The sequence below is a fragment of the Netta rufina genome (assembly GCF_964035555.1).
Source record: "Netta rufina genome assembly, chromosome: 21".
NCBI classification, from domain to species: Eukaryota; Metazoa; Chordata; class Aves; order Anseriformes; family Anatidae; genus Netta; species Netta rufina.
The window spans coordinates 10,149,630-10,168,587 of NC_140145.1; the positions used below are offsets into that span (position 1 = coordinate 10,149,630).

Consider the following 18,958-nt stretch of genomic DNA (forward strand, 5'->3'; position numbering starts at 1 on the left):
GGAGGAGGAGGAGGAGGAAGAGGAGGGGGGGGAGGAAGAAGCAGCGGCCGCGGCGTCTCGCGAGAGGAGGGCCGGGCCGGGCCGGGGCGGGCCGGGGCCGGGGCCGCCGCCCGCGGGGAGGGCCCGGGGAAGGGGGAGCGGAAGGAGGCGGCCCCGCGGCAGGGCCCGAGGTGGGGCCCGAGGTGTCCGCCCGCCTGTCACGGCCCGCGGCTGGGGGCAGCCGGTAAAGGCCCGGGGAGGGGGCGGTGGGGCTGAGGGGAGGGAGAAAAGGAGAAGGAGAAGGAGGGAAGGGGGTGAGGGAAGGAGCGGGGGAGCCTCAGCTCCGACCCTTCACCGGGCCCCCGCTGGACGCTGGAGGCCGGCGGGCTGCGGCCCCTCCGGCCTGAGGGAGGGAGGGAGGGAGGCGGCCGTGTTGGGCCCCCGCTGCCCTCCGCAGCCACCTCAGGGGCTGCCCGGGCTCCATCGGGGCTCCTCCGTGCTCCCCGTCCCCGCCCGGCCCCGCCGCCTTCAGCCCGGCCCCGGCTCCGTCCCCGCCGCCCCCAGCCCCGGTCCCGCTGCGAGCTCCGGGCCGGGCTCCCGGTGTCCGTGGAGCGGCGGCGGCGGCTCGGGGCTGTGTGCCCGTGGTGAATCAGGCGATGGGGTAAAGCAGGCTCGGTTTCCCCTGCTGGTGAAAGTGTGCCGGGGAAGCGCGGCGGCGATTTACCTCCGCGGCGTTTCGGGCTGCTCGCAGGCTCGGCAGCGGGGAGGAGGAAGCGGCGGCGATGGCGCGGCTGGTGGCGGTGTGCAGGGACGGCGAGGAGGAGTTCCCCTTCGAGAAGAGGCAAATCCCCCTCTACATCGATGACACCCTCACGGTGAGTGCCGAGCCTCCCCCCCCCCGGGGCGTCGCGGTGCCCGGGCGAGGCCTTCACACACGGGGCTGCTCCTGCAAGGCTCGGCCCCGGGGTTTTGCAGCTCTTTGCAGGACTTTCCTGCCCCGGCCCCAGCCCTAAAAAGCTGTAAACAGCACGGGGAGAAAGTTGTTGGCGTGCTGGGCTCCGCACGGAACTCGTTCCCAAGTGACAGGCGTGCCTCGGTGCCAGAGCACGAATGTGGGGCAAAGCCATTTTTCCTCTCGTCGGGAAAGGAGCCATGTTAACGTTAAAAACCACGTCGCAGGCTAAAAACCCACGGTGTAGGCTAGGTTATTGCCTTGCCTGTAAGCAGGCAGGAGAAGGCCGAAGGTGTTTTCAGTAGCTCTGCCTTAAAGTAAGGGGTTATGGAGTGTGTAAGAAGTGCTGCCGTGCATGCAGCAACAGATCTCGGAGGCTTTCCATTCCAGCATATTCTCGTGATTTTGAAAACATGAGGATTTTGCCATTTCTAGAAGATTCAGTGGAAAAGTGAACTAAGTGCAGTGTAGAGGTGCTCTGGTCTTTTTGTTTTCTTCACGTGTTTGGAGGAAGGGTCAGAAATTGCATAGTAGGTGAACACAGGGCGCACTCCAGCCGGTTGTCATTTGCCTGAATTGTTAATGTAAGAAAACATTGGGCTGAAAATAAAATTGGATTTACGTAGTGTGGCAGGGTATCTTAATCATTCATACGTGAATTCTGTTGTCAGTGACATGTCACGTGACAGTAACTGCTTAAACGGTGTAAAATGTGTGTGTTCTAAAATTCTCATCTCACGTTTAGATATGGAAAAATGTCTGACTTGCTATTTTTTCTTAACTTTACCAACTTGATAATGTAACTTCTTCCATCTTCCAGAGCAAAACAATTGAGCATCTTCAAACGGTCTCTAAACACTTTGTCACGTTGTTGAAGACTCTCTCTCTCAATCCCATCTGGCTCTGCTACATTCAAAGAGGAGCTCCTAGCTGTGTTTTAGTTTTGGTCATTGTAAATGATGGCATATTAATAACTCTCCAAAAATCGTCACTGTTTTTTGGCCTCACGTAGTCTGTCATCTCTGGTTAACCGTGCTGTGCGTTAGGCAGTTTCCCCTTGAGTTTTTCAAAGCCCCCCTAGAATGGCTTATTAACTGTAATCCCAGTGTTGTGTAGGAATACTATCAGTTTTTTGTTTACATTTGACAGATTGTGAGAGTGTGTGTGAATATTCGGCCATAGCAAGCATGAGACAGATGATTTGACTTAGGCTGGCCTAAAATTCCGTTTGTGATTTAGTTCCAGATTTTAACTCCCTGCCTGAAACTTTGCACAACTGCAGTGTGTTGTCATTATCATTTTTTTACACCAGAGGCAAGCCATAGTTGTAACTGAAGAGGTTCCAATAGCCATATGTCAGTTCTGTATCTGGATGAGAGGCATTTGTGCAAGTGCAAGTCATCCTCACCATGAAGAAACATTCTAACATCCTTTTTTTTTTCCATTCAGTTGCTGTTGTTACACAGTATTCAGATATCGAGGTTGGTCTGCAGATAAGTCTGTAGAAACAGCTGAATGAGCTCTTAGCTTCCTTGTCTTGCAGCCTTCCATGATTTAATTATTTATTTTTCTTTCTTAAAGAGAGCTATTGCAAGAGATGCAGTTGTTTGAAATGGATGCTGTTGTCTGTTAAATGTAATTATGCGTCTTAAGCATTATCTTAAAAAAACAATGGTTATTGAAATTAACTGTTTTGTGTTGACCCTGTTTAAAACTTAAAATTGAAAATTAATGGGACTGCTTCCTTTCTGTTTGTCAGCTGGAAGTCTTAGTCTGTGCCTTAACTCTAAAAATAGTGAACTGCTGCTTGCAAAACATTGAATGAATGGCTCTTAGTGCTTTTAAACTCGTAATGTTGCTTTCCAATGGCACAGAAGCCTGTTTAGGTGTAGTATGATATCTCTCCTCTAAATGAATTGTTCACTCTTACTTTTGTGTTTCTAAGCTTCAACTATAAATTAAAAGAAGTTTAAATATTAACCCTTTTTACTTCTTAAGCAGCTTTCATCATCTCTAGAAGGCATTCCATTTGATGTGGTAGCGTGGAAATCTTTTCTTCCAGTCGGTGGCTTATGTTTAACCAGTTAATAAAATCTCATCAAACAGACACGTGAATAAATTTAGTCTTTGATAATTTCACTGTGTTGTACGGTCTATCTGTGGGTGTTGTCTGATAGTGGGTGATAAAGGTGAGGGGAAAGAAATATGCATGTTTTTCTTTTCATTTTGTCATTAGCAGATAGTGTTTTTACTTTTGCATTTAGCTCATCCACGACCGGAGCATCAAATTAGCCATCTAGGAAACCTGTAATCCTGCCACCAAACCTCGTGCTCTGCTGCTGAGTGTGTATGGTCAGGGGTGAGGAAAGGGAAGCTGGAAAAGAAATACGTGAGAATACATCAGAATGAGCAGTGGCTGTGGCACTGTTCTGCACAAACACAACTAGGCAGCTCTGCTGATGCTCCGATTCTAGCACATGTGAGATCAAAATATTGCTTTGCTTTCTGGCCGTAGAGAATAGATGTTTATTTTGGAGCAGTGTTGAGTGCCTGTAAAAGTAAGCGTATCAATTCTCTGGAGGTAGTGTCTGCAATTATACAGGCAGCAGGGAATTCTCTCTTTACCAGGCAGTTGAAGGAAGTTAGCAGAGAGCGAAAAAAGAGGGAATTGGATGATTTTATTTTGGTGTTGATTGATATTAGAGTTACTAATCAAAGTTATTATTTTGTCTTTGAGATTTTAAATTGAACTTTCAATATCTATATTGTTAAATTCTTTATTTCTCAGTTTGGATAAAGAAGATAACTTAGCTAGTCTTCACTTCTGGTTCTAGTTGGCTTCATTTTTCTCCATGGTTATGTTGGTTTGATTAGAAGTTACTTCACTGCCTTTTCAAGAAACTGCCCTCTTTGGTTAGTAGTTGGGAAAGAAATATTAATTACTTAATCTCATTGTTCTGCAGGCTTGACATTTTAACGTTGAGCCCCCTGAGAGTTGCAGCTGCAGTCGCACAAAACAAAATATACCTTGGAGTACCTTGCTGAATTAAGACCGTTTTAAATTAGCCTTTGAAGAAGTAGACTCAATGTCCTTAAAATGTTGTGACTGGATTTTTTGTTCCATAGCTTTATAAATTGTGTTAGGCTGTTGGATTTCAATTTGTGCTGAAGTACCACTCTTATTTTTAACTGAAGCAAGGTCTCAAGTCCTGCAGATAATGTAACATAAACAGTGATATTCCATTTAGCAACTTCTGCTCTCTCCTGTATCAGCTGTTCAACATTTTCTGCTTGTAAACTTTTTGTAGAACATTGTATTAGTGAAAATACTTGGTTAATCTGCTGAAACATTCGCTGTCTTTGTGCCTCTTCAAGCTTTTAATATAGTTGAGTGAGGACCTAATGTCTTATTTACCTATTCTCAAGAAAGCAAAACAAGGTAATGCTGTGTATTCAACTTTTTCTGAGAACTTTTTTTTTTTTTTTTTTTTGTCTTTCACATAGATGGTGATGGAATTTCCTGATAATGTGCTAAACCTTGATGGACATCAGAACAACAATGCACAACTAAAGCAATTCATTCAGGTAAGTACATCACTCTTTTTAAGAAAGACATGTGCTAGATCTTGCTTTCTGTAGGTTCATGCTCTCGCTTTTCCAGGAGGCTGTCATTCCTGGAATGACTTAATAAATGACTTGAAAGACATGTTGGAGCCTATATGCAATTATGTATTGGTACCAAAGTACACTGGGTGCATTCATCTTCTGTGCTTCACAGCTTTTATACACTGTTGTCTTCCCAGGAGGCAGTTGCCGCATATCCAATTAGAGTTGAAAACTGGTCACTGCCAGTTTATGCTTAATGGAAACTACGGTTTCTTACTACATTTTCACTTCTTTCTAGAAAATAAATCTTGAACTGCTTATTCAAGTAAAGTGTGCATTGCTTAAGGTCCGGTTGTTATAGCTAGTACCATACCAAGGTAGAATTAACGTGCTACTTTAGAGATTAGATGTAGTTGAACAGTGAGAGACATTTTTTGTGGCACCCCTGAAACTTATCTGAATGCTCTGGCAAATAGCAGTAGCACAGTAACACCTGTAGCAAAAAAAATAAATAAATAAAGGTTGCCACTTGATGTCGGAAGGAACAAGCCAGTTTGCTGATAGGCAGCTTACATTTCTTCACTGTGGCTTGGCAGCAGCAGTTGAGACATATGCTGCCTATGAAGCATGGTTGTGTTGTGAAAATAGCTCATTTCTGCTGTTGCTGTGATTAGTACTATTAATTACAGAAAAGAGGATTATTGCGGAGTGCTATCACTTGTCAGATTATTTAATGTGTCTTCCTTTCAAAGCACAAACATGAAATATTATCAGATAATAGCTTTACTTTTTATAACATGAATTACTTAAAGTGTAATAAATATTTTTTCACTTTAATCAAGGTATCGATGCGTTCCTTGTGACCGATTATTTTTGCTATGTTGTGTGGTCTCTCTTTCCCCACCAGTTGTGACATCTTTTCTGCGTTTAACTGGTGTGATTTGACAGCAGTATGGTAAAACATTCATTGGGTAGATACAGCTTTGTAAGCATATTTGTATTTTTTGTATAACCAGGGGAAAGTGACACAATATATTGACAGCACTCTGCTTTGACAGATAAAGTTGAGAAGTGCCTGTAGTGCTGATACTCAAGGAGTAGATATGTTGGGTGGTGCGTGAGGAAGGGACGCTCTCAGAGGAATGGACCATCTGTTCCGTTTAGCTGTGCTAGTGGAAGTTCAAAGTTGACGAACTCTGAGCTAGTAATTTAGCAGTTAGAAGAAGAAATAGAAAGGTATGTGCTTTTTGTGTCTGTGTGCGTGGATATGTTTGACAGAGGAACGAGGAGAAGCTCCTAAAATTGTTTATTGACGTAAGAAATATTAGAAGGTGTTCTCTTTAAAGTTCTATTATTAGCACACATGGATGTTCGCTCCTGAAGTAAAAATCTTTCACCCTGAATAGTAATGTGTGCTTTTTTGATTTCAGGTATTAGATTTGTAATGTGAAATGGCATGTAGCCTTCTAGGGACAGCAGTGCTGAATTGTCGTGGTGCAAACAGATTGAGTTTGTTATAAATGAGATTTCCATACGTGCCAATGAGTGTCCGGGAATTTCTTTTCTATGTGCCAAAGATGAAATGAGAGCGAGTAGAAAATGATGTGCAGAGTTGTGTGTAAGGCCCTTTACTAAAACATCTGAGCTGAGTTGGAGGAAAAAGGCCTCTTTAATGACAGGGACACGTGCCCTTTGTTTGGGAGCAGTATTTGCTGATCTGAGTGACAGGAGAGAAAAACACTTAATTTTTTTCTGAGGGCAGACTGTAAGACTTGAAGTAGAATTGCTCCACTGTTGTTAGTGGATGTGGTTTGGTTCATACAGTAAGCATTGTAAGTGATTGGTAGGAAGGTGGTGAGCTGAAACCGAGCACTGCATGCAGTTCCCACCTCGAGTGTATTTTGATGAGGAAAAGCCGAACAGTTTAAGTTGTGTTTTTATATTTTATTTCTAATTATTTCATTTCTTGCTCTCTTTTAGAGGCATAGCATGCTTAAACAGCAGGATCTAAATATTGCCATGATGGTGACATCACGAGAAGTTTTGAGTGCACTTTCTCAGCTGGTCCCGTGTGTTGGCTGTCGTCGTAGTGTGGAACGTCTCTTTTCTCAGCTTGTTGAGTCTGGAAATCCAGCACTTGAGCCTCTAACAGTAGGGCCAAAGGGTGTTCTTTCTGTAACTCGGAGCTGTATGACTGATGCAAAGAAGCTTTATACACTGTTTTATGTGCATGGGTAAGTGAGACCTGCTGTTATCTTAGAACTGCTCAGATTATTCTCATCTGAAGAACAGGAAAGCTAGCTTCTGTGCGTGACTTCTTTGCAGCTTTCTTGTTGGAGACGCTGAGTTGTTGCAAGTTTGCATCTGATAGCACATACTTGTATTTACAGCTCTGTTAAAGGAGTTGTTTACTAACCTGAAGACAAACAAACCCAAATGCCTAACCTTTCATACCATCAGTTGTGATGCCATGGTTGCAGTTGAAAGATACAGCTATTAAAATGTTTAGTCATTAATCTTGGAAGAGGCACTGTGGGTTTTTCATGCTCTCTGGAAGAAGAGCGTTTCTTCACCATGCTATTTTGCATGTAAAACTTAAACAATAAAAAATTACCTTTCTACTCTTGAGTAGAAGGGTAATGCTGAGAAAGTGAAACCCTCTGGGTTTGGCTAGCACAGTAAGTAGCCTTGGTCTCAGTGCCATTTGTTTCTCAGCTGTCAACAAACCAAACAGTGACTGCTCACCACAGCGTGCCTTTACCTTCCCCTTGGCTTCAGCTTGTTTTACTTCTTGCTGCAGGCCAGTGGGAAGTAGGAGGGGTTAGTGCAGAGCTGGGGATAGTGAGGTTTGGAGGGTGAGTTAGTGTAACATGATGAATTCGTAGTTCCCTGCACTTTTGAAATAGGTGTCACTGCTCCAAGCCCGTTATTTTTAAAGGGGACTAACGCAATAGCTTGTTACACGTGAGTTATCTTTATCCTGATTGCTAGGATTTGGCTGGAATACCTATACTGTATTTTCCATGTGTACTTCAAGACTGTGTGTCATAAGTAAAAATATGGAACAGGAAGAAAATTTTAGATTCAGTGTTCTTTAGCATTCTTGTTTCTGATACGTGAGCTGAATCAATCCCTTTGAAATTTCTCTGGATAACCGTGTTTTCAGAATACTAAGTTACCTTTTTTTTTTCCATAGGTCCAAACTGAATGATATGATCGATGCAATTCCCAAAAGTAAGAAGAACAAAAGATGTCAGTTACACTCTCTGGACACACACAAACCAAAACCTTTGGGGTAAGTTTATGCTTAACATGCACAATTCAATCTAAAATATTTAAGGAAGCAAACTACAGATACTAGTTTCTTAAGCACAGAGACCAATTTTTATGCTTTTATCTGTTTTCCGGAGTAGTAATTACCAAATTATTTGGATTATATTAAATCCAAAAAGTTGCAGGGAAGAGGAAGAGGCACCCAAGAATTTGGGGCAGCATGCCTTATAGGCCACGAGTCTTTCTCCGTAGGTTTTATAAGAAGGCAGTTAGCCCTTCAGCTGGTAAGACCGTGACTCTTACTGCAGTAGAATGTTTAAACCTTTACACGCTGCCCTTGCTCACACTTCAGTTTTGTCCAGCGAGCAGTGCTGTGTGGTTTCCTGCCCTCTCAGCGTGAGTTCCCACTCTCTGCAGTGAGAGGTGCTCCCCCCCTTTGTCAGAGCTCCCTCAGCTGCTTGGTGATGTTTTCATATGAACTTTAAGGCCGCTCTACGAAATCAGCTGTTTCCCCAAATGTGCTCATTAATTCCAGCTCTTGCATTTTTGACTCTTGGATTTTGGGTCTTTCCTTTGGTACCAGGCTGGTAGTATTGTTGGTTGGTTGGTTTTGTTTTTTTTCCCCTTCCATAAAAATACCCATGTTTAATTTCGAAACCAGTTGCCAAAAGCTAACTTGGCCATCACAACTCAGTGCTCTCTGATGTGCTTTTCATTTCTCATCTGGAATATATCTCGGAATATAGTCTGCTCAGGGGATGGATGGCTTCTGCATTGTGATACGAACAATGCTCTAGAAAGACGTGGTTTTTGTGCTCTGTACGAAAGCAATTAGTCAGCAGTTTTTCTCCCACTGAAGTAAAAGGGTACAAATATACATCATTTTGCTTGAGATTATTGACGACTGCACAAGGCATTGTTAACAGAGGGCTTTGTTGTGGTTGAGAGGCAGGTTTAAAACTAAAAATCTGTTAAATGTTTTAATTTTCTCAAAATGTGACAGCATGTTTTGAATACATCAGTGCAAACGATGCATGTGTGCTTCTGTGTGTTAGTTGTAAGGCTTGTGCCAGCTGGCTAACCAAAAAAACACACCCTGTAAATCTGTGGTGTGGGGTTTTTGTGTTTGTTTGATCATTGTTTATAGTGTTGTTGAAATGATAGCTGATAAATTTCACTATTGTGCTTAGTTGGAGTGTTAGGGAACTTCAGTCAGTTGTGTTCTGCTTCTGGTTAAGCATACAACCTGTTCAAGTTTGATCATCAGTTTCCACTTACAGGACATGTATTTTTCTATGCAGAGTTGAGTCTCTTTGGGTTTAGATGAATCCCCTGAGATGCTAGGCATGTGGAACTGGACACTTGATTTTTCAGTTGTGCTGCTTGAGGGTGCTGGTAGATAATTACCATCTCCTATTATATTTTGGTTCTAGACCTGTCACATAATTGGTTTAAAGCTTATGTGACACAAGCAAAAGATCATAGGGGGATATTCTTTTTTAAATACAGCAAATTCAAAGCGTTATGGAAGTGCTATTTTTTTCAGTTTGTTTTTAGTAAGATTAATATTCTCTGTGCAAGAGCGTGTATCACAGAACCTGTACTTGCCATTCTGGCACGACAAAACAGTACTGAAAATGAGTGTATAGAGGGAAATGCTGTTTGTATTTCTTTAATTCATGCTGGTATAAATCTCCTTAGTATTTTGAGCAGTGGCAGGGTAATGGAATAAGTGGAAGAGCAGTGTTTTAATATACTGCAAGTAAAGCTTCCAGCTTTATCTGATAGCGTGGCATGTGGACAATCAGTGTAGTTTGCTAAAGAAACATAGCTTGCGCTCTGCTTGCTCAGTCGATACCCATTTGTTGCACTACAGAAGTGATCAGGGTGTATTGGTACTGATATTTCTCCAAATAAATCCGCTGCCTAGAGCGGAAGCAAATGTGCTAACAGCCTAGACATGGAGGCGTCAAATAGAATTGTCTCACAGAACAAGTTCTGTGGATCAACTTAGAGCTTCTGCTTGACTCCATTACAAGAAACTTCTTCAGAGGAGATGCATCTGTTAGGTGTTTCATATACACACATAGACAAAAAAAAAAAAAAAAAAAAAAAAAGAAGCACTCTGGATAATTAAACACACTTACTATTCAAGTTACTTAATTAGGAATGCCAGCTAATACCTCTGGAGAGTGACTTGACGTTCTGTGTTTCAGTGTACCTGGTTTGTCACTGCTCAGTTCCATTTGGGGCTAAGGAGTGTCTTAACCTCTCTTAAATGATCTGGCAAGTCACTGAGATAACAGCATAAATAAGTACTCTTGAGAAACTAATTATTAAATTGGAGTACTTCTTCCTCTGTTTTACTGCTCTGTTGTATCCAGACACGAGCTGAAACAGAAGTGACCATTTTGGTAAAATGTCAAGTGTAGACAAGCCCGTAAGTAAACATGACTTGCTATTTAAAGTCTGTTCTTGGCTCTGTAAGAGTACTTTTAGCATATTTGGTGGTACTTAGTAAAGCTTTTAAACAAATTTTGGAAGTTTAATGAAGCTTTTTATGGTTTCTCTGTGGTAGTAGATGTGTGGAAGTTTGTGGATGGTTGTTTCGTTACGTTTTTTTTCTCTCCAGTAAGTTGTCATATGAAATGTCATCTACCAGAGGTATTAAAACTTACATATGATGATACTTAAGCTAATATACTGAAAAACTGTTACTTGCTTTCAGCTATAACTTCTCAAAAAGTTGTCATGAATCTGGGCTTATGAACATGGACAGCAAACTCTGTATCTCATATCCGACTCTTAAATTTTCTGTAATTTAAGGCTTAGCCTATAAAGGAGTCAAAGAAAATCAAGGAACACTGCAGCATTTTCATAGCATTTATTTAGGAAAAATAACTAGTTCATAATAGATCCGGTTTAAAATTTCTTTTACTATGTGACAGTGAAGGCAGCAGTAGTACACTCAGTACAGAGAAATTAAGTGCAGATAAGAGAAGTAGTGAAGACAGCAAGAAGGAGGAGAGCAAGTGTAGGATCATTTTCCACTATGGACCTTTCCAGGGAGCGGTCAGGTAAACTAATGATGTTTTATTTTGCTTCTTTGCCAAACTGCTGGCAGGATAATGTAAAGTCTGTTTCTAATGTTTTTTTGTTTGTTTGTTTGTTTGTTTTTCCAGGGGTTGTTGGATGGATGTGTGGGAGCTCATGTCCCAGGAATGCAGGGATGAAGTAGTTTTAATTGATTCTAGCTGTCTTTTAGAAACATTAGAAACGTATCTACGAAAACACAGGTATGTTAAAAGAACAAAGACACACGCCTTCATTTTGAGAAATACATGCTGCATTTTCTTGTTAATCAAAATAAGCATGGAATCTACACAACGTTTAAAAGTTTGCAGGGTTCTTCTGACACCCTTCTAAAACTTAAGATCTAAGCTTCATGGTGGTAGAAAACCATGCCAGATTGCATTGTAACAGTTGACAAGATTAAGATGTTGAAATATTTTTGTACTGTTCCTGGTCGTAGTTGGAGAGTTGCACATACCTCAGATGAAGTCATACCTACTTCTCTTATTTTTTGGTTAGAATTAAATTATGATCTACAACATGATGTATTAAAATTGCATGTATTTGTATTTTTGTTGACCTCTTAATACACGTTACGTGAGTCTCATTTGCAACTTTAAATCTGGTAGCAACAGTTAGTATTCTAGCAGTAATTTCAGCATGCACTGACAGATGAATGCTGGTGATTTTTTTTTTAAATTGTGGTGGGAAGGGATGTAAACTGTTGAAAGACAGTAAGAATTCTAACTCCAAGTAGCTTTACTACCTTTTTTGTGTTACTTAAAGGATTTTAATTGATGTGTTTAAAATATGTTTCTGAAGGAATCTTGGATTACTTTCATTGCTATGTTAATACAGAATAACAGTAATGCTGTGTAATAATATAGAACACCAGTGGTGTCAAAGCCATGCATTTTTAATAATATAGAATGTTGAAATTGATGCTTTCTATCCTGGAGACTTCCCTTTCTGCAGGAGCTAGTTGGGATGCAATGCAGTGAGTTCCAGTTACTCGTGCACAAGTAGCCTACTCTGATTGGGGTTATGCCTTTTTTTAGGCTTTCAGGGAGTATGTGCAATTTCAAAATAATGTCACCTAAACTAACAGATGAAGATTTTTAGGCTTGGTGTTGCATACAAATCAGTTTTAAAACAGGTGTTTATAACTTACTAGTGCTAGTGTCCTGACATCTCTCTTGCAGGGGAAAAAATAGGCCGCTAGCTTACTGTTGCATGTGGATGGTAGCTACAATGCTGATTAAAAAGTTTTTAATTTCCAGTAGTTTCAAGGTTCAGATATAAACCACGGGGGCACAGATGGGTGCGGGGGTGGTGGTGGTGTGGAAATAACACTTTGGAAACAAAACAACTTTAATCTCCTCTGACATTAAACATGGTGTTGGCAGTGTTCCTGATGCTAACCTACAATAATATTACTGTTTTCTTTCCTTTCACCACAGAAACTAGCCAGTTATCATAGTTCTATCAAACATCAAAATATGTTTGACTTAGTGTTGTCAAGTGACTGGACAAACTAGGGGAGGGAAAAACACTGTCCAGAGATGGCAAGAAGAGCAAGCTTTTCAAGCTGAGAGCTGAAATGTGAGCAGCTTGTCTGACTTGCATTTTTAGATTAATACAGCAAGACGTTTTGTAGCTTCTTGAAGATTACTTTTATAAATTATTTTTGTTGTATTTTAATTATAACAGAGTTCATAACTATACTGTTCTCACGTTAGTTATCTGAGCTATCACGTTTAAATTGAATACATTGTGTTGTAAATCTTGTTTTGCTATATGTGCTGTAATCTAATAATTCAAAATATGTTTTAAGGTGCTTATAGTGGAAACCACTCTTACACAGCAGGCAACAGAAGAAACCTTTTTTCTTACTGCTTATCACTCACTTGAGTATACTTTAAATAATTCCTGTAAAGTAACTTGGAGTGTGTTATTGAGAGGAATTTTTTCCTGGCTTGTACTAACAATTCAGTTTGTTCACTATTAGATTTCCCATCTCTGAATATGGTACTGCATATCGATATAGGAATTTCTTCATATTAACAATTAGCTTGATTTATGCCTTGGAGCATGAAATTGATACCTAGACTTGTAATATATGATAGGTAGTATAGTGCATATAGTAAACTTACATGGCTTACATTCAAAGTCTTACTGTTTTACCTTTTGAAGTAACATAAACCTTAGTGTGACCTATTTTAAATATAGCATGTGCTGTTAAAGAGCTCAGCGTGTTATAACTTAGGCTTAGCTGCTCTAAATTTCTGCTTGAATAAAAATTCAGTTCTGTTTTGTTCTGTGTTTCAATACAGGTTTTGCACTGACTGCAAAAATAAAGTACTTCGGGCATACAATATTCTTATTGGTGAGCTAGACTGCAGCAAAGAAAAGGGCTACTGTGCTGCACTTTATGAGGGTTTGCGTTGCTGTCCACATGAACGTCATATACATGTATGCTGTGAAACAGATTTCATCGCACACCTATTGGGTCGAGCTGAACCAGAGTTCGCAGGAGGGTATGAGTATGTAATTTGCTAGAGTGGGCTATCTAGCGCTTTGCTTCTTTATTTTATTATTGAATGTATTTTGCAGAAGTGTTTTTTGCCTCCTCGCTGCATAATAAACTTTTGAATGTGAACACTCGTATTGAAGTAGACTTTCAAGGTAGTGCTTCAAAGTAGTAAAGATGTTAAAGCGCTTTTAAGTGTGTTTAACTCTGAAGGCAAGACTGAGAACAACTGCTAAATGTCTTCTACTCATTTGTTCACTCATTAGAACTGCCTGCTTTTTCATCGAAGCGCTCAGAATATGTGAAATAGAAAGAGAACCTCTGTTGAAAGTTTTACTGAATCCAAGCGTTGAACTTAATTTTGTTGCCACTTGTATTTCATAGTAATTTCTGAACCTGTTCTTTGCATCTTAAAATCCTTCCAATGAAAAATAGGAGTTTGAGCTTTGTATTTTTAGAACTAGATCATAGCTGTTTGGTTAGGAATACAAATACTTCTATAATGATTTTTCAACTATAGATTAAAGATGCAGATTAATACTGAAATATTTTTTATTTTGTAAGGTAAGTAATGTAAAAACTTAGGTTAACCGGCACACAAGAATTTAGGAACTTAAAACACTTGCTATAAACGAAGTTACAATTCTAGGAAATAAAAGAATGGCTGCATCTCTGACGTTAAAACTCTGATGAGCCCTCCTAGTAGGAGCAAACAAATTCATGTGGGGAGTCTTAAGGTGGAAGGCACAGCGCGGCCTTATAGTACCATACACAAATTAGCACGTCAGGAATGTAGTTCTGAGCTGGTCCTTTCTATTTTGCATCTGCATGCAGCACAGCAGAACTTGATTTAAAAAAGCTGCTCATGCAAACATATCTTCAGTCGTATATACAGAAAATACCTCATTGAATTGCTTTGATCTTTTGGTAGATTTCCAGCTACTTTAACAATGCTATGCTTTGGTCCAACTCTTCCTTTAGACGGAGAGAAAGGCATGCGAAGACAATAGACATAGCCCAAGAAGAAGTTTTGACCTGCCTGGGTATTCATCTTTATGAAAGATTACACCGAATCTGGCAAAAGTTGCGAGCTGAGGAACAAACATGGCAGATGCTTTTTTACCTAGGTGTTGATGCTTTACGCAAAAGCTTTGAGGTAAAAATCTATTTATCTAACTTGTATTTGAATCACCATAGCGACTGTGTATGTCTCACTGAAGTTATTTTTCTGCTTTCTGTTAACGTGGGGCTGTTTTTCAGGAGTGCCCTGTTCAATGCAGGCAACAGTTGTGCAACATCAATGTGTATCACAGCTGAGTTGCATTCTGTTGTGAAGTGTACTGGAAGATAAAGACTGACATTTGCTTGTTTTTACTTTCCAAGCTGCACATCATAATACACTGGATATCGTGTTTTTTCTTTCAGAGTGAAATTATTTCTACCTGTTATCATTTAAAGTAGCTCTGGTTACAACAGTTTTATCTGGCTCATGAATAAAAATGCTCTATGTGCTTTTGAATTACAAACACAACTGCTAAATCTTGCATTGGGTGTGTTTGTGGGTCAATTCCAGTTATACTCTGCAATCCTGTATGATTTTGAACTTAAGACAGAACTTCATAGAGTTTCTTTAACATACACCAATTGTACACTCGCTTTCCACTTTGGTATTACGTAGATAACTCTCTTCCCAGCACCTTCATAATGACTTCTTTTTTTATAAATGTAAAAGCTTGCGTTGCGTTAACGTCTATAAATAGATCTAACCTCTTATAAACAGATGGCTGTGGAAAAAGTGCAGGGTATTAGTCGATTGGAACAGCTCTGTGAAGAGTTTTCAGAAGAAGAAAGAGTGCGAGAACTTAAACAAGAGAAGAAGCGCCAAAAACGAAAGAATAGACGGAAAAATAAGTGTGTATGTGAGATCCCTACTCCTTTGCAGGCAACAGAAGAGAAAGAAATAAATCAAGCAAAGGTAAACATTGATAGCTGTGGTTTCTGATGGTGTTAAATAACTGGGTTTTTAATTTGGTGCTTCATTCATCAACTGACTGTTCCATGTTAGAATTCTTGAGAGGTTTTTTTTTACTATATTTCTTTTTTGGGAACTAGTTTTTGATTGCTACTGAAGTTAATACTTCACAGATTAGCACAGTCTTTTTTTAAAAGAAGTTCCTTTTTTTTTTTTTTTTTTTTTAATTCTGAAGCTAGGGGGTCAGCTTATGGTAGAATATTTTTGAGCTGTCAGTTTTTAAAGATCACTTAGACTATGGGATTTCAAATGCTAGTCATAGATGATTACCATTATTATCTTTTTGGGAAGGGGGAAGCTCCTTAAACTGATGAAATAGTTGCAATTATTACTCTAAATCTTTTGACTGAACTTACTGGGCTAACTGAGGGTCGTATTCTTGTGAGGAAATTAATTTTTTCGATTTGTCTTGTGCTTCTGAAGAATTGTAAGCAATGCTGTGGCTGTTATCAGTGTTAGCTGTTTCTTCCTTGTGGAAAGAGTGTCCATGCTAAAGATGCTGGCTGAGCTACTTTTGGTAATTGCAAGCATTGTTTTTCTGTTTTATCTCTTGTTTTAAGGAAAATTCGGACTTCATGGAAAGTAGTTGCAAAGCCTGTGGTAGCACCGAAGAAGCTAACAATTGTGTAGAAGTAATTGTTACTAATGAAAGCACTTCTTGCACCTGTCCTAGTAGTGGTACCCTATTAGGTTCACCTAAAATAAAGAAAGGTATGTTAAACTCTTATTATTTTTTCTGTTTTTAAAAGCATTTATCCTTTGCAGAGTAATGTTCAGTTATTTTTAAAGTAACTTTAAAAAATCTCAGTTACTAGAGGCATGATTAAAGAGTGTGCAACAGCTCTTGTAGACTGGTGTAACTTCTCTGTTCATCTCAGGTTTATCTCCACAATGTAATGGGAGTGACTGTGGCTATTCATCTAGCATGGAGGGCAGCGAAACAGGATCTCGAGAGGGATCCGATGTGGCCTGCACTGAAGGCATTTGCAACCATGATGAAAACGGTAGGCTTGGGAAGAACTTAATGTTGGTTCAGAATACACAAAACTCAGTGAATCTGATGAGAAAATGTCCTGGCTTTTGCAGGAGATGATTCATGTGTCCATCGCTGTGATGACAAAGAAGAGGATGGAGATAGCTGTGTGGAGTGTTGGGCAAATTCAGAAGAGAGTAACACAAAAGGCAAAAACAAAAAGAAGAAAAAGAAAAGTAAAACTTTGAAGTGTGAGAATGAACATGTAAGGAACATAAGTGAGCTGGAATAGCTATTTAAATGCATATGTTTTAAAGTAGTTACAGAAGTAGCTCAAATTTCAGTTGTGACCAGTGCAGTAAATGGGGTTGCAGGGATCTTCTGTTACCCGTCCATCCAACTTCCAAAATTGAGGTCTTTCCTAGAACGGGTTGTGGTGGGAGGGAGTCTTTTTTCCTGTGTTCCTAAGCATGTGCGCTTCTGTGCACTCACAGTGTATTAATATGCCATTTTTCCCCCCAGGCACGTACATTTAAAATATATATATATCCTTGCTCTCTTTTTGAAAGTTTTTCTTTCATCTTACCCTGTTGCCTCCCTCCCCTAAATAAAACTTGAATGGTTCAGGTTTAACGCTGCCTTTCTCAATTGTAGATTCAGAAACTTGGAAGCTGTATGACAGACCCGGGTAACAGAGAGACCTCAGGAAATATGCACACAGAGTTTCATCGTGACAAGACCAAAGACACACATGCTGAAAGCTGTTGTAGCTCAGAAAAAAGTGTGCAGCAGTTGCCTTGGTTTGAGCATATGAAAAATGTGTCACAGTTTGCAGAACCTACAGAAATGTCACTTGTTCCTGATACTGGAAAAGGTGCCAAGAGTTTAGTGGAGCTCCTTGTAAGTAACCACTTCCACTGGAATTTTAGGTTGTCACATACTGCTTTATCTCATTAGAATTGAGGATGGGGTTTAGAACTTGAAATCCCAATGAAGAACTGTTTCAGCAAATAACGTTACTGAAACTAAAACTCATAACTTACTCTACTGGTGTTTAGTTTGTTTACTTTTCCATTTTCTCTGTGAAGTGTGTAACTCAGTTGCTTTGCAGAGGAGGAAAAATTGCTGTCACTGGAATGCAAGTGACAAATTGGATTATTTGTTACGAGGATTGTATCATTCTATCAAATGAAGCATACATTGCTGCTGCCTTCATGCCTTAAATACTGCTTCCCATTACAGGCTCCTTGGACAACTTTCTTCTGTCTGTCTCCCTTTCCTTCCCTATTTCTTTCTCTTCTTTGTTCTTTTTTTTTTTTTTTTTTTTTTTTTTTTTTTTTTTTTTTTTTTTTAAGAACAGCAACAAAAAAAAAACCCTGTAATAAAAGCCATACGCTTTCAATGGAAATGTGTTAAGACTGTGAAGATTACTCTGGTAGATTTCATGACTGTATGGGCTGCCTCTTACCCAGAAAAGAGCAGAACATTGTGAATGAAGTGATGGGATTAGCCAGCTAAGACTTCTTGTGTTGACATGAAGGCTACATCTTTCTTCAGAGCAACTGTAGACGACATGTGCAATTACAGGACAGGTGTACTGTGTAGGAAGGGCAATGCTGGAGTTCTGAAATGCCTGTTTTCATTTGTAGGATGAATCTGAATGCACTTCTGATGAGGAAATCTTTATCTCACAAGATGAAATACAGTCATTTATGGCAAACAACAAGTCTTTTTACAGCAATAGAGAACAATACCGACAGCATCTGAAGGAGAAATTTAATAAATACTGCCGCTTAAATGATCACAAGAGGCCCATTTGTAACGGTTGGTTGACAACGGCTGGAGCGAACTAAATACAATAAAATAGCTCTGTCTTTCATTGAAATTCTCAAGATGACTACTGCGCCTTCTCTTTCAAAAACTTAATTTAGTGACTTATGGCAAAATTTTATCTTAAATTAATGTGATTCTTTTTTTTTTTTTCTTTTTTTGGGGGAGGCTGGTGGAGGTGATTTCATTAATTTTGTTCTTTCTTCAGGCTTGTATCTTTAGTTGAGTAGCTGTGCAAGCCTCTCTTATAATTTAAGCCATCTCTTTTCATTAAATGTTTCTCTTACTGTGAGACTTACAAAAAGCAAACTAGTGGCAAAGTAATGTTGTACCTATAATTCTGTACAGAATGACAATGAGCTGAATATAAGATTTTACAAAGTAGACATCCATTTGCAAAATGTTTTGGATGTAATATGTTAAAGCGCAATGTGCAAAATTTAAATAAAGAATATTTATTAATATGCATAGTAAAAGTTGGTGTACATGTTCCTGCTTTAAACAGCCTTTCCCAGAGGTTTGAATCCTTGCTCTTCAGTGCAGAGGGAAAGCTGTTGCTTCAGGCTGTGTAGCTTCTTGGAGATAACTGTAAGAGAAGGAAACTTGCCTGGGAAAGGTATAGCTAGTTCAGTGGCACTCAGGAAAACCAGCCCACCAGGCTGTGAGAGTCACCATCGTGTGGTCTAGGGGTCTTCAGGTCACTCCCAAACA

General features: G+C 39.9%; 1 protein-coding gene across 2 annotated transcripts; it reads left to right on the forward strand.

Moving 5' to 3' along the window:
- Window positions 1-116: 116 nt before the first annotated feature.
- GGNBP2 (gametogenetin binding protein 2) lies at window positions 117-18,717 on the forward strand. 2 transcript variants are annotated; one of them, XM_084299370.1, is made up of 14 exons: window positions 117-223; window positions 731-854; window positions 4,436-4,516; window positions 6,518-6,771; window positions 7,734-7,832; window positions 10,993-11,106; window positions 13,216-13,425; window positions 14,394-14,568; window positions 15,193-15,387; window positions 16,005-16,155; window positions 16,323-16,448; window positions 16,531-16,682; window positions 17,072-17,317; window positions 18,067-18,717. In XM_084299370.1, exons 2-14 carry the CDS (start codon window positions 762-764, stop codon window positions 18,268-18,270), a joined length of 2,100 nt encoding a protein of 699 aa, XP_084155496.1. In that variant the 5' UTR covers window positions 117-223; window positions 731-761; the 3' UTR covers window positions 18,271-18,717. The 2 variants fall into 2 exon arrangements, with proteins under 2 accessions (XP_084155496.1, XP_084155497.1); XM_084299371.1 differs by having other exon boundaries at window positions 13,216-13,419.
- The last annotated feature ends 241 nt before the right edge of the window (window positions 18,718-18,958 follow it).

Excerpts from the sequence above, each read along its gene's own strand:
- GGNBP2 (XM_084299370.1), top strand. The coding sequence starts at position 762 with ATGGCGCGGCTGGTGGCGGTGTGCAGGGACGGCGAGGAGGAGTTCCCC. Across the intron at positions 16,156-16,322 it reads TTCACCTAAAATAAAGAAAG|GTTTATCTCCACAATGTAAT; the intron begins GTATGTTAAACT and ends TGTTCATCTCAG. Across the intron at positions 16,683-17,071 it reads TGAAGTGTGAGAATGAACAT|ATTCAGAAACTTGGAAGCTG; the intron begins GTAAGGAACATA and ends TCTCAATTGTAG.